Here is a 12,746-nt window from a genome sequence, read left to right on the forward strand (position 1 = left end):
AAAATATTCTAACGTTAGAAAAAAATAATCAGAGAGTGTTAGAAAAATTAGTCAAATGTCAAAAATTACGTTAAAGTAGACGAGAAACGTCAAATGTTAAAAAAAAAATGTCAAGCGCTTAGATTAAGCGTTAACCCTTTTCCATCCTTTTGGTCATGTTTGCCCGAACTTGAAACCTTATATTTTGTTCGACTTTTTTCAAGTTAGAAAAACATTTAATTTGCGTAAATTATGCGAAAATAATACGTTCAGACTGAGAAATATCCTAATGAACATCTTATATATAGAATAAATATCGTAATAAAAAGAGTGCATTTTTCTATTTTCCAAGAAAAATAAAGGTAAAGGATTAAAAAAATAGAAAAGAATTGACATGAATGGAAAATGTCAAACATTAGAAAATAAAAATCAAAAAATTAAAAACGTCAAACGTTAGAATTCTACAAAATGTTCAGAGCCTGCTTAATACAATATAACAACCGTCTATTTTTGAATGATTTCCATTTGGATGATAAATTAATCTAACCTCAAACTTTAACTTTAATTTTCTCTTAAAAAGAAAACGCTCTTTGTATACTTTCGTTAATCTTTTGAAGTAATTGATATTCCCCCTATTCAATACTCAATACACATAGAATTGGCAGCGATTACCAGTATTGTCCTCCTGCGATAATCATAAACTTTAGCCCCTAAATAATTCTTTTTTTTTCTCAAATTAATTTTTAGTATTCCTTGAAATAAAAGAAAAGAATAATCCCTATTTTAGCTCAAAGATGAGGCAAAAAGATCCAAATCACTCAATTAGCTTTTGAGTTAACAGTCAATGAACTAACAACACCCCACTCCCCTCTATTCGACAAATAATGACGTACAAAGATAAAATGATGAGTTTCGATGCGGATGATCAGACAACAGAGAAATTTATTGAAATAAAATTACTGAAATTACGACTTAAGTGATTTATTGTGATTTATCATTTAATAGATTTGCACAGTTGTTAATTTTATTATTGTGTTTTCATGAAAATTATTTTTCTTCTCACCCAATAAAGTGCATTTCCATTACCTCAATTACCTCCTATATTGATGATTTTTATGCAACGGACTTTTTAAGCTTTTACAGAAAATCTATAGAAAAGAGCTTTTCTTTGTGTTCGTAATTAGGTGTGAAATGAAATACATATTGTAAGTAAATATACCGTTAATAAAGCCATAGAATAGGAAAACAATTTTGTCTTTCAGTTTTAAGAGAGAAGTAATAAAATTTATGACTTAAAAAAAGGATTAAAGAACAATTTATCAATATTAGCGTCGCTCAATGATCAGAAATCTCTGAATTTTATATGCAGTAGCTCTATGCTGAGAGGGTAATATGCTTTGGTATTTCTGGTGCAGAAAGCGCGGGAGATGCATGAATAGTGCCGGAACTAGTTCAGAAAGTCTATGACCTTTTCCTCTTTACTAACAATTGCCGCAATTGATTATCTTATTTTCTTCCTTCTCTGTACCTCCATCACGCCAACTTAAAGAACCCAGAGAGAGAAACCAAAATTGGCACATTTTTATGTGAATGCGCGGTTTTTAAAGGTTACACCACCACCAAAGGGCGCGCCGAGGTAGAGTAGTATTTTAATTTATAGATAAATAATTGCATGACCTTTCCATGTAAGAGTGGAGCAACCAATTAACAGATAAATTAAAGAAAATAACCAAATGTTGAAGCTTTTGCAGCTTTTGTGAGATGAAGTTGTGTTGCTTACTAAATCTCTCTCTATAAAAAAATTATTCTTCCCAAAGGCATAAACTTGTAATAAACGATCTTTTGCGTGAGCATTTCGCAAAGTCTTTCATGCCATTTCTTGCAAATTCATTATACCTCTTTATATTATATTTTTTTCTCTCTTCTTTTCAAATATAATAAAGGAAATGATTGATAAAAAGACAAATATTTTAGAGATAGGCCTCTTATAAACCTATCATTTAATGCACTTTCTCTCCTTCTTTGCCACTGAGAAGACACCACTTTGGCACACTCTGAGAGTGACTCAAAATGGCATCACTTTAATTGGAAGATATTCTTTGATCATCATCTCATCTTATTATGTCATATCCATACTGACGAGATCATCAATGGATGAAAACTAAACATAATTCCTCGAGTAAATTATCTAGTATAAAATTTCAATTAAATTTATCGCGTATTAGACTCCCCGGGTCTCGTTGAAAAGCACGAACTTTAAAAAGCTTTTTTTCTCCACTCTTCTCGATGAACGTGTCTCAAACGATGATTGAATAATTGCCACCAATTTCACATCCTTCACCAGATGTGTTGTACAAGAAGATTTACCAGGCCAATGGATCTAAGTGAGTGAATTTCAAGAAGCTCAAGTGGTAGTTTCTTTGATAAATCTTCTGTCTTTTTTTTCCAGTTCGATGTCTCTCAGTCAAACTAAAGAGTCTCATCGCATCACAATTCGAGTGGTTTGGGGGGTTGTTTGAGAAGAAAGGTAAAATATAGAAAAAAAAAGATCTAAAAAAAATCTGATAAGGGAACATTCGATTCTGTATTTTTCGCCAGGTAAAATGTTCCCTCATGGGAAAGAGAACGGATTATTTTCTCCACGTTTCGCCTCACAAGCGAGGCTTCTTCAGGGCCTGAAGAGAACAATTTTTTATTGCAATTTTTTTTGCAATTATTGAAAAACTTTTGCATCATTTTTGAAAATATTAATTCACAAAATTTACCTTATTTATCAACCCACCTCCGTGCGTAATAAGTATTTTTCTTTGACCATGCGGAGTTTAACAACAAAAAAATCATCAAATATTTAACCGCGTTTGTAAGTCTACCCACCACCTTTACCTCCAAGTGGTGTGTTTTTTGTGCTACATTGCTTGGCTTCTTTTGCAATACAGCCTAATGACTAATTAATATAATGTTAAAATACACAAGTAAAAGTGACATAAATTGGGAATAATATTCACGCATTCTTGCCCTCCACCAAACACTTCACAAATGATGATGATTTCTGCATGGCAATGATTCCCATAGTCAATACGATAGTCAAGGATGTCTCTGGCACGATTGAAAAATATTCAGGGGAAAAAACTCTTTTTTTCTTGGCAGTTAAAATGAAAAGAAAATAGCGACAAAAAATTAATTAGAAAAATTACAAAATTATTCAATTCTGAGTAAAAAATGTTTTGGGGTTTCAAAAGGTGGCGAGTATACGGGGATTTTTTTTCTCTCTCGGGCTGTTGGCAACAATGAAAATATATTTTAATTATTACAAATGACTATATACATACGTTGAGTTATTTAAAGTGTTCATTGTTTGTTTAAAATATCAAATAAAGAAGTCTTTTGCATAATAAAAATCATAGTTTTTCAGGGTTTACGAATTCTCTCATCTCAAAAAGCGTTTTATGATGAAAAAATCACTTCTTAATCCCTCATTAAATAAAAAAAAAGATACACAATGTGCAGTGCTACAAAAAAGAGAAGAAAATAAATAAAAAGTGAAGATGAAATTGGACAAAAAAAAGCGTTCTAAATTGCTCTTGTCTTGTTTTTTTTCTCGAAACAATCGTCCACCTCATTTTTCCTCATGAGTGCGAAGGAGAGATGGAAAAAGAATCTCGCACGTTTATTTATGAGTTATGTCATGATAAATTAATTCTTTTGAACATTGTGATGTCACACAGAAGAGTAGTACATTAAATACATCAAAAATGCGTGAGTAAATTCACTACTTATGTGATCTTTGCGCGATAATTGGCAAAAAGAAGCCCAAGATCGTCGTAAAAAAAAAGCTTTAAGATACTGAAGATGTTCATTGATGCAAAAGGCCAAAAAGAGTGAGACTCGATTTTTTTATGGCGAGATATCAATAACTCATTTACACAAAAAAAGGAGAACCCCCTAAAAAGCTCATTTTTCCATCATTCATCTTGGCCCACGACTTGTTCCACGACAGATGTACACACAGGGGGGAAAATTAAAATATTAACTATGTGTACATGATGAGGATTTTTGACCAATACGCAGCACCACATTACCTGTATATTGTCGTGAAAATATAGAGAGAAAGACAGAAGATATCAATCGAGAAAGTTGTGCAAAACACAACCTTGGAACATCTTCGCATATAACCGCGGATTTTATGTAAGAAGATCCCTTCACTTGCGCGCACATCTAATGTGGCGCTTCTTTGCTCACACTTCTCTACAACTTCTTCGGTCTTTTTTTTCTATCGCCGCGAGAGAAGCATAAAAAACAACCGAAAAGTTGATTATAAAAAAAAAGAAAAGAAAATATAATGTAATAATCTTGCATCTCTCAGTCTTTCACACACACCGCATAGATATATATTGAACAGAGTCCCATTTATTTCTTGTGAACAATCTCGCTTAGACACTTTATATGGGTAGGTAATACTTTGCCAGGAAGTTGCAAAAGATTTTGCAAGAAAAATTACTTCATTTGCTGTCCCGCACCGCCAAAAGTATTATGGGAGATATATTTTGATGTGGAAATATTTCTATTTTATTTTGAGGACAATGTTTTCAAGGAGAAGAAAATTTTATAGTGTTGTCCATCTTGCTAAAAATTCATCATTACAAATCATATGGCTCAAAGGGCAATAAAGTGATTTATTGGGGGAAAAACAGCAAAGCGAACGAGTGCCATTGAACTTTGCAGAGCACTCGCTTTTTCTTGTTAAAGAAATTAAAATAATTTAAAATTGCATTTGCTTACTAAATTTTCAAGGTTTTAGTGAGGTAAAGTGAACTTTAAGATTGATTTTCTTCAAATGGATTTTATTGAGAAGTTCATGAATGAAAAAATTGTAAGCTCATTAACTTTGAATTAACCATTGTACGTGCAATTTTGAGGTATTTTCTACGCTGGCAAAAGAGTGCCTTAAAGGTTTTTATTTGATAAAAAAAAACATTTTTAAAAGGATTTTTAACCCTTTAAATCTAAAATCCACATGTCTTTATTAAAGAATTTTAAAATTAGCTAAATCAATAAAACAAATCTTGGACATATCAGGGTAAATACGACGAAAAAAACTTAATTTTTCATCAGAAAATTATCTTTAGACCAATAAAAATGATAAAAAACACTTGGTGTTTGCCACGAAGTGGAACACCAACTAATAATCCTTTAAAAATTAGTCAAATATAAATTTGTTGTATCGTTAATGAAACAGTCAAAATAGGATTATTGATTTTAAAAAAATGATCAATTTTATTCCAAAAAGCCCAAAGTGATCAAACTGAGAAAAATTTAATAGAAATGTTAAGAAAATTCTGCCTAAAAATCGCTTAAATATAAATATTTATTGATCAAAAGTAATTATTTATTCTTATGAAAATAATTTTGTGTAACACATAAAAAATTAATGGGAAACCTACAGTTAATGGTTAAGGGTCTTAATTATTTAAGGAAAACAGACTTAGGATAGTTATAAAAAAAAACTTTAAAAACCCTACAAGAAATGCAAATTGTTAAAAATTTAATTTATATTTTAAAAACAGGTATTTTCAAAAACAAAAATAAAACAAATCTTATTTATTTGGACGTTATTAAAGTTCAGAAAAAGTTTTAATTTTGTTGCTTTAGAAATGAATAAAAAAATGTTCTCAAGTTTTCTTCAGCCCTTAATTCTGTCATAGATTAAGATTATATGAGTCTTAGGATTCAGAGTAAATTTTTTTTCTGTTTATTTTCCGTAATTTCAATATACATTATAATTATTAAAGCCAAAAGCTTTTTAGAAACAGAAAGCTCATGAATAAGTTTGCAATAAAAATAATTTTTATTTTTCTCAAAGATCATCCAAAAAACAGTCTAAATGTCAATCCACGTTAAGAGTAATTTCAGCAATAACTACCTTAGAGTCTAGGCCTAAGTCTAACTTTATATTTGAGCTTTTTTGTACCTACTTAAATAAAATTACACATTATTAAAAAAAATTGTCGTGACTACAAAACAAAATACAATCTTCCATCGATTAAAGTGCGTTATTCATTTTTAAAAGAATAATAATACAAAAAAAAATCACTTGGCGTGTTTGAGCAATACCGACGAAGATGACCCCAAGTATCTCCTTATAGCCATAAGAAGGTAGCTATATTGGATTTTGCAAGTGAAGATATGTGGAATATTAAAATTTCTTACGCTTCTTCATCTTATGTTTCTTCACACACACTCCCCATCGCCCCAGAGATCAACAAGATATACCAGCATTGATGCTTCTCATTTTTTATCGTGCTGAATTATGAAACGCGTGCGAATTGACTTTAGTGCAGTATCTGTGTGAATGCAGAAACAAATATATAATAACTTTTAGATACCTACATAGGTATGTACCTAACATACATATATTCCGGTACATTTGATTAGGATTTGAAATGTGCAAAAATTGCAAATTGAGAGTGGAAATGAAGCGTGATTTTCCACTTTTGATGCGGTGACACCAATATATAAAAGTGAAGATATCGAATGGATTTCCTCCTAAACTTGTTCCTCACTCGGAGCATCCGTAATGGTGCGAGATGTATGTAATTTTGCAATGTTAGCATATCCATAATAAATTCCTGGGTAATCCATACAGGCCATCTGCCTTGTGCGGTGAGTGTTCTCACAGGAGGAGAAGAGACAAATGAAACCTGGGTGTGCTCCCCTCTACCCGTGGTGCTGCACATATGCTGTATGTGGACGCCACAGCTTTGGCCACATTTGCCAAATTGCCCAGCGCGAGAAGTTTTGAGCCTCCTCCACTATTGTTGTGAACCCCACTCGCGTTCTCATCCGACTCTCATGCAGATGCCCGTATAAAGAGGCATCCGTGGTGAGCAGCAGCCACACTCCGTCACAAGACCTTTTTGGATACACCTTTCAAGAACCATGAACTCCTTCACCGTGGTAAGTTCCAAGACAATCTCGTGCTCTCGACTTTCTTTATTATTGTGTGATTCTGGTGATACGTTTTTTTTTGTGAAAGTTCTCCCTTCGTGCCATTCATTTTAGCACATCGCAAATTTGCAATTAATTTTCGTGCAGTTCTCACCTTTTTGCCTCATCGCCAAAGTTTAATCGCAAATTTCGAATGGATTACTCACACAAAGTGTTTTAGTGCATCTCAATGTGGGTTTTGCATTTTTTTCTGCATAAATTCTCTTCTCAATCAACCCACAGAGAAGTTCATGTGAAATTACACGATCACTTTCATCTTTCTCCTTGGGAGTGTGCAAAATTTGCTTGAAGGAATTCCGTGTGAAAGACTTTTTTTTTTAATGTGTGATTGCGCTCAGTGTGATGGAAGCTCAGGTGTGCTGACACATTTCTCCTCTTGCAGTTTTTGGCCTTCGTATTGGTCACGGTGGCCGTTGCTGAACCCCAATCCGGGTACAGCTACAACCGCCCCTCGGGCGGTGGGGGTGGTGGCTTCAGCTCTGGCGGTGGCAGCTTCAGCTCCGGCGGTGGTAGCTTCAGCTCCGGTGGCAGCAGCTTCGGCGGTGGTGGTGGTGGCTACCAGGCTGTTAGCCACGGTGCCCAGACGTCTGAGGGGCAGAATGTCGATCCACAGCTCCTTGAGCAAATCCGACAGATTTTGCTGAAGGAGGAGAGCCAGTCTGGTGGACACGGTGGCGGCGGCGGCGGTGGCTTCGGTGGTGGAGCCCCATCAAGCCAATATGGAGTCCCGTCGCCACAGTACGGTGTGCCATCCCACCAATCCCGCGTTGTGGGTATTGATCTCGAGGGTGTCCGACAAGCCATCCAGGTTGCGCAGTTCCTCCAGACGAGTCAACAAGCCAGCAGCGGTGGCTTCTCCGGCTACCCCTCGGGACCAGCATCACGGCCCAGCAGTTCATACGGTGCCCCCTTCTAAGGTACCCACTCCATTCATCCCCATGGCTATTACCATCCCACCCATATCCTTTTGTCCTCGACAAAGACATGGCACACAACCCGTGAGAAATTCCCCATTCCTCGACCAAATATACAACCACGCAAAGATGAACAACCTCTGGCCACCATTACGAATCGGATCCCATTAACACGGAAGTCGAGAAATTCATACAAATTTTTACAACATGTTGAGTCTCCACACCATCAATGAGACTCAACATCTCTTCTGGCACCATGCCATTTACCATCTCGAGGCGACATTTCACCTATTCCCCCACATCACTGCACATGGGAATCTCCTTCCCAGCTCACCCACTACTCTCTCTCTCTCATGTGGGTGCGCACAGGGGATGGATTTTCCCACGCAAAAGTAGTGGAATATGCGACAATGCTCGCGGATGCCAGAAGATCATCACTTAGGAAAAATCGGAGAAGGAGTTGGAGATGTATTCAAGAAGAAGAAAAAAGAAACCTCTCCGTAAATCTCCTTTCTCTTTGTACATAAAAATCATTACATTTTTTTATGTAGTAGTTAAGTGTTTTTACCTATTTTTATATAATTATATTACAGAAAACTTATTTTTATACAAATGCTGAGAAAAAAAAATTAAAAATTTTGTCACCGTTCATTGGAGTTTTTCTTAACCATCCGACAACACCGCATCATGCCCATTTATTTATGACAGAGAGATCCTCGCTGGGTTGACTTAAAGGTCAAGTGATCATTACGGCGCAAGATATGTATGTTGTATGATGTGCAAAAGAAAGCTCGCGCATGCCGCAAAGGAGGGTCCCCCGTGTGTGACAAGATGAAACTTTTTTTATATCTCCCAACTTTCTTAATTATCCCACTTAATTATCTAATCGCACATTTGAATGTTTTCTACCTCCACGATTTTCTTCGTCGTGTGCACACATCAGGAGAAAAAACAATGGCTCTGCAAGAAATCCCACCATGTTTGGAGGAGTGATGGAAGATTGCATAAGATGTAATTCCCATTTGAAAGATCGCACACAGAGGGTCTCTTCGTCGAAGAGAGAAATGTGCACAATTTTGTGAAGTAAAAAAGAAGTAAATTTTGCCATCGTCAAGGAATTTATATCGATGTCTCTCGTGGACAAAGAGAAAGGAAGATGTTCTTTGTGTGGAGCTCTACCTCTTTTACATAATCGCACACCGTGTAAGACAGAGAAGACTTCTTGGACGGCTTTTTCCCTCCACCAGACACTTCCCGCCAATTTTCTGTGACGAAGAGACGCCGGCATTCCTCAATTGAGCGTCGCCACATGAGCTTCTCGCGTTCAATTCAATCAAAAGTGAAAATGCCACAGGTCAACCACACATTTTCTATTTTCTTCCTTTAAGCATGATCATTTCTTGTCCACTTTGGGAGATCTTTCTCTCCACCAGACAAATGCATCTCCAAACAAGCTCTTCTTGATCACAACTAGTGGAGAAAAAACATGTTAAAAATCTTATTGCATTTATTATAGAGCTCTATGGTGATGTTGCATTATTTTCATGTCTTGTGATATTATCTACATGTGCATTACATAGTAGATTTATACATAATGTAGGTAGGTAGGTATGTAGGACAAAATGTAGATATATTTTCATATAATCAAGTTAAATTAGGATAAAATGGATCAAGAAAAAAACGTTTAGAGTTTTAAGCTTTAGCAAAGGAGTTTACTCACTGATATATGAAAAAATCCTCATTCGAGAAACTAATCGGTACACGGATCAACTTTGCTGCTGTTTCTCATAGTCAATCCCATTGGAAGATGGAAGTTTTTTGGAGATTTTTTCGGTTATCGGTTATCTACAAGCTTAACAATATATCCTAATTGTTTCCTGAATAAGGAATTTTTGCATATACCAGTGAATAAATTCCTTTTGATTGATATACTCCATACTTACATTAATTGTCCTGTAGGAACCATATATAGGGTAAGGGTACCTACCTTCAGAAAATGTTGTTAAATTAGTTATTGTGAACTATTAATTTAGGGTTTAAATAAGAGCTTTTTATTCATCAGAACCTAATTTCAATGCCTTAATCTAAATATAAAGGACCAGACAAATCACGAGAAACTGCCCCATATTTTTGTTGACGACTTTCTTGTAATTTTTCAATGATTTTCTTATCAATTATTCTTCTTCTTTGGCTAAAAGAAAGCATATCATGGAAAAATTTTCAGCAACAGTTTGTTTTATTAATTTTAGCTAAAATCTCACAACTTTGGTAAATCTTTCACCAATTTTTCTTATTTTATCCTTAACCTTATGGATATTGTTACAATGCAAAAATTTCTAGAAGAAGTAGTAGAAAGTCAATTTGAAGCAATTTCGTTTTCCTTCAATTCTTCAACGAAAAAAAAACTAATACATTACAGAGAAATGGATGATCTCAATCGATTAAGCCACCTTCTTCATGGCAACAGTAGACAGTCTTTCGCGAAAATTAATAGTTTCATTGTCTCACCCACCTTCTTCCACTTCACATTCTTTTACATTCGGTGCAAGAGAGTGCTGCAGTCAAAGAAGTCAAAATCCATTGTTGCGTGGACATGAGCTATTTGACTGTCTTCACCAAAAGCAATCTTCTTCTTCAGGCAGCACATCCATTGCTAATTGATGGGAAACTTCACACTCTCCTCCGCATAATTCATCCCATACTGATGATGTGTATGCCGGGTGAAAGAGCTTCCAACACATTCGCGAACATACGCGATAATTTTGTGCTCCATATATCGAGAGGTTGTTGTGTGCATGGGAGGGGCGCAAGAAAAGACACAACATGAAGTGGATTTTCAGTTTCAATTGCGCGATTTAAATGACTTTCATTGAGATTTCGCGATCAAGGTTAGTGATGTGAATGCGTCTGGTTCAGAAATGCTATGTATGCTCAGACAGTGCACATATCTCATACTCTACACTGAGAATTTTCATTTTGCACCCACGTCATGTACATCATTGCAATTGCCAAGTCACGTGGATTTTCTTGTTTTTGCAATTTTAGTAGCTACAATAGGAATTTTTTAGGTAGGTACCTACTGTGAATTTTTTCTCACATGTAAAAAAAAAGATTTGATATAATTTTCTTCCCTCGCTTCCTGCTGATGAATCACACTCACCTCCACTCACATGGCGCGCTCTCAATCATTGTATGACGATGCGAAATTTCTTTGAGATTGCAAGCACTATTACTTTCACCCAGAAGAGTCTCTCTCATTTAAGGAGATGTACAAACATAATAAATTATTTTTAACAACACTTTGCATTCCTCAAATCTTTCGACTCCTGTACACAATTTTTTTTTCTGCATCATCAATCGAAAAATATAAAAGTAGTAACAAGTAAAATTTCCTGCTCTTTCGCAGTTTTAGGCATCTAAACTTGTTTGCATTTCACTACATTTAGCAGGTGTAGTAGGTACCATCTTACTTCAATGCACAACCCTGTCATCATTGAGATTCTTGTTACGCGAAAATATATAATCAATTTTATTGCATAGTATGGCAATACATCGTAAAGATCACACTATGGAGACTGGAAACTATGGCAAAAGCTTTAATGGATTATTTTAGTGATTTAAAGGTTTTACATAAATTTAGATATACGTAGATAGATTTGCCTATAACAGAACAGATCTCCAAATATCCTTTGTTCAAGTTAAGATGATTTTTATTATTTAGATAAATCAGTTAAAAAAAATAAATCAGAATGTCACTGAAAAATTTAAAAGCTCCTCTTTCTTCGCCAATAACCGTTCGTTTAGACTTTCATGAGAGAATAATAACTTCAAGAAAGGGGTTAAAAATGTCGATTCCTATACCAATAAGATGTTCTGACAAAGCTTTTGAAAAAATCAAATGGTCGATGGAAAATTAAAAAAAAATTATTCTGAAGATCTCTCGAAATTTCAATTAAAAATTTTGAAATTTCTCTTTGAAATAAAAGAAATAAAACGAGTAAAAGGATAGAATTTAATTGTATTCATAATTTTCTGCATAATCTTTAAAACTCCCTCCAATAAACAAATATAATTTCTCATCCAAAGACGACTATTTGTATGAAAATCATGCTAATGCGACAATCTAATCAATACGTGTAAATTTACGTGGCGAAAGGAGAAAATCGTTGGGAGTCATCTCTTTTGGAAGAAACAAATTTCTTTAATTAACCAAAACACACCGAGACGAAAACACATCATGGTCTCATTAACAACATGAAGATCAGAAGAGATAAAAAATGGAACAATATGAGATCATACGGAGATTTTTTTTTTCATTCACGTGGAAACAAATAGCTCACGAGGATCACGACAAACCGCACATTTCTCTCTCTGCGGCCAATGTACATTAAGGTATGTGATTATTGTAAATTGGCACCGATAAATCATCGCAAGTGATGAATGCCCTTTTAATGATTACTGAAAAGAAAACTCCAACTGAGAGTGAGCAAGATTATCTGGTAAAGATGGTAAATTTTGTAGTATCATTTAAGACATTATTGGGGTCCATTATTGCAATGCTGTAACATAAAATCCACATTGGTGCGGTGATTGATCATGATCAAGTGAATGCATAATACACAATTTCTTATCTTTCTCGGTTATTACATATATGTATGAAGCCTTCGATCTCAACGTAAATTAAACAAACTCTTAAACTGAGACGCACAACAATCAAACAAATACGTGATAAAAGATTAGGAAAAGTAATTATATAGAACTTTGTCGTTATCATCAGCAAATCCAAATAAAATATTGAATCTCTCTTTCACTAAACTTCTCCACCAAATTCACTTTCAGCGAAAAAAG

At 34.8% G+C, this 12,746-nt stretch overlaps 2 protein-coding genes across 2 annotated transcripts in view; one reads left to right on the forward strand and one right to left on the reverse strand.

Moving 5' to 3' along the window:
• The window catches only part of LOC129792487 (STAM-binding protein-like A), a 781,560-nt gene that overhangs the window by 589,592 nt on the left and 179,222 nt on the right, over positions 1–12,746 (reverse strand). The window lies entirely within an intron of this gene.
• Positions 6,875–8,547, forward strand: LOC129792793 (uncharacterized). The gene is made up of 2 exons (XM_055832161.1): positions 6,875–6,933; positions 7,367–8,547. Exons 1-2 carry the CDS (start codon positions 6,916–6,918, stop codon positions 7,898–7,900), a joined length of 552 nt encoding a protein of 183 aa, XP_055688136.1. The 5' UTR covers positions 6,875–6,915; the 3' UTR covers positions 7,901–8,547.

The sequence above is a fragment of the Lutzomyia longipalpis genome, chromosome 1 (genome assembly GCF_024334085.1).
Source record: "Lutzomyia longipalpis isolate SR_M1_2022 chromosome 1, ASM2433408v1".
Lineage (NCBI taxonomy): Eukaryota > Metazoa > Arthropoda > Insecta > Diptera > Psychodidae > Lutzomyia > Lutzomyia longipalpis.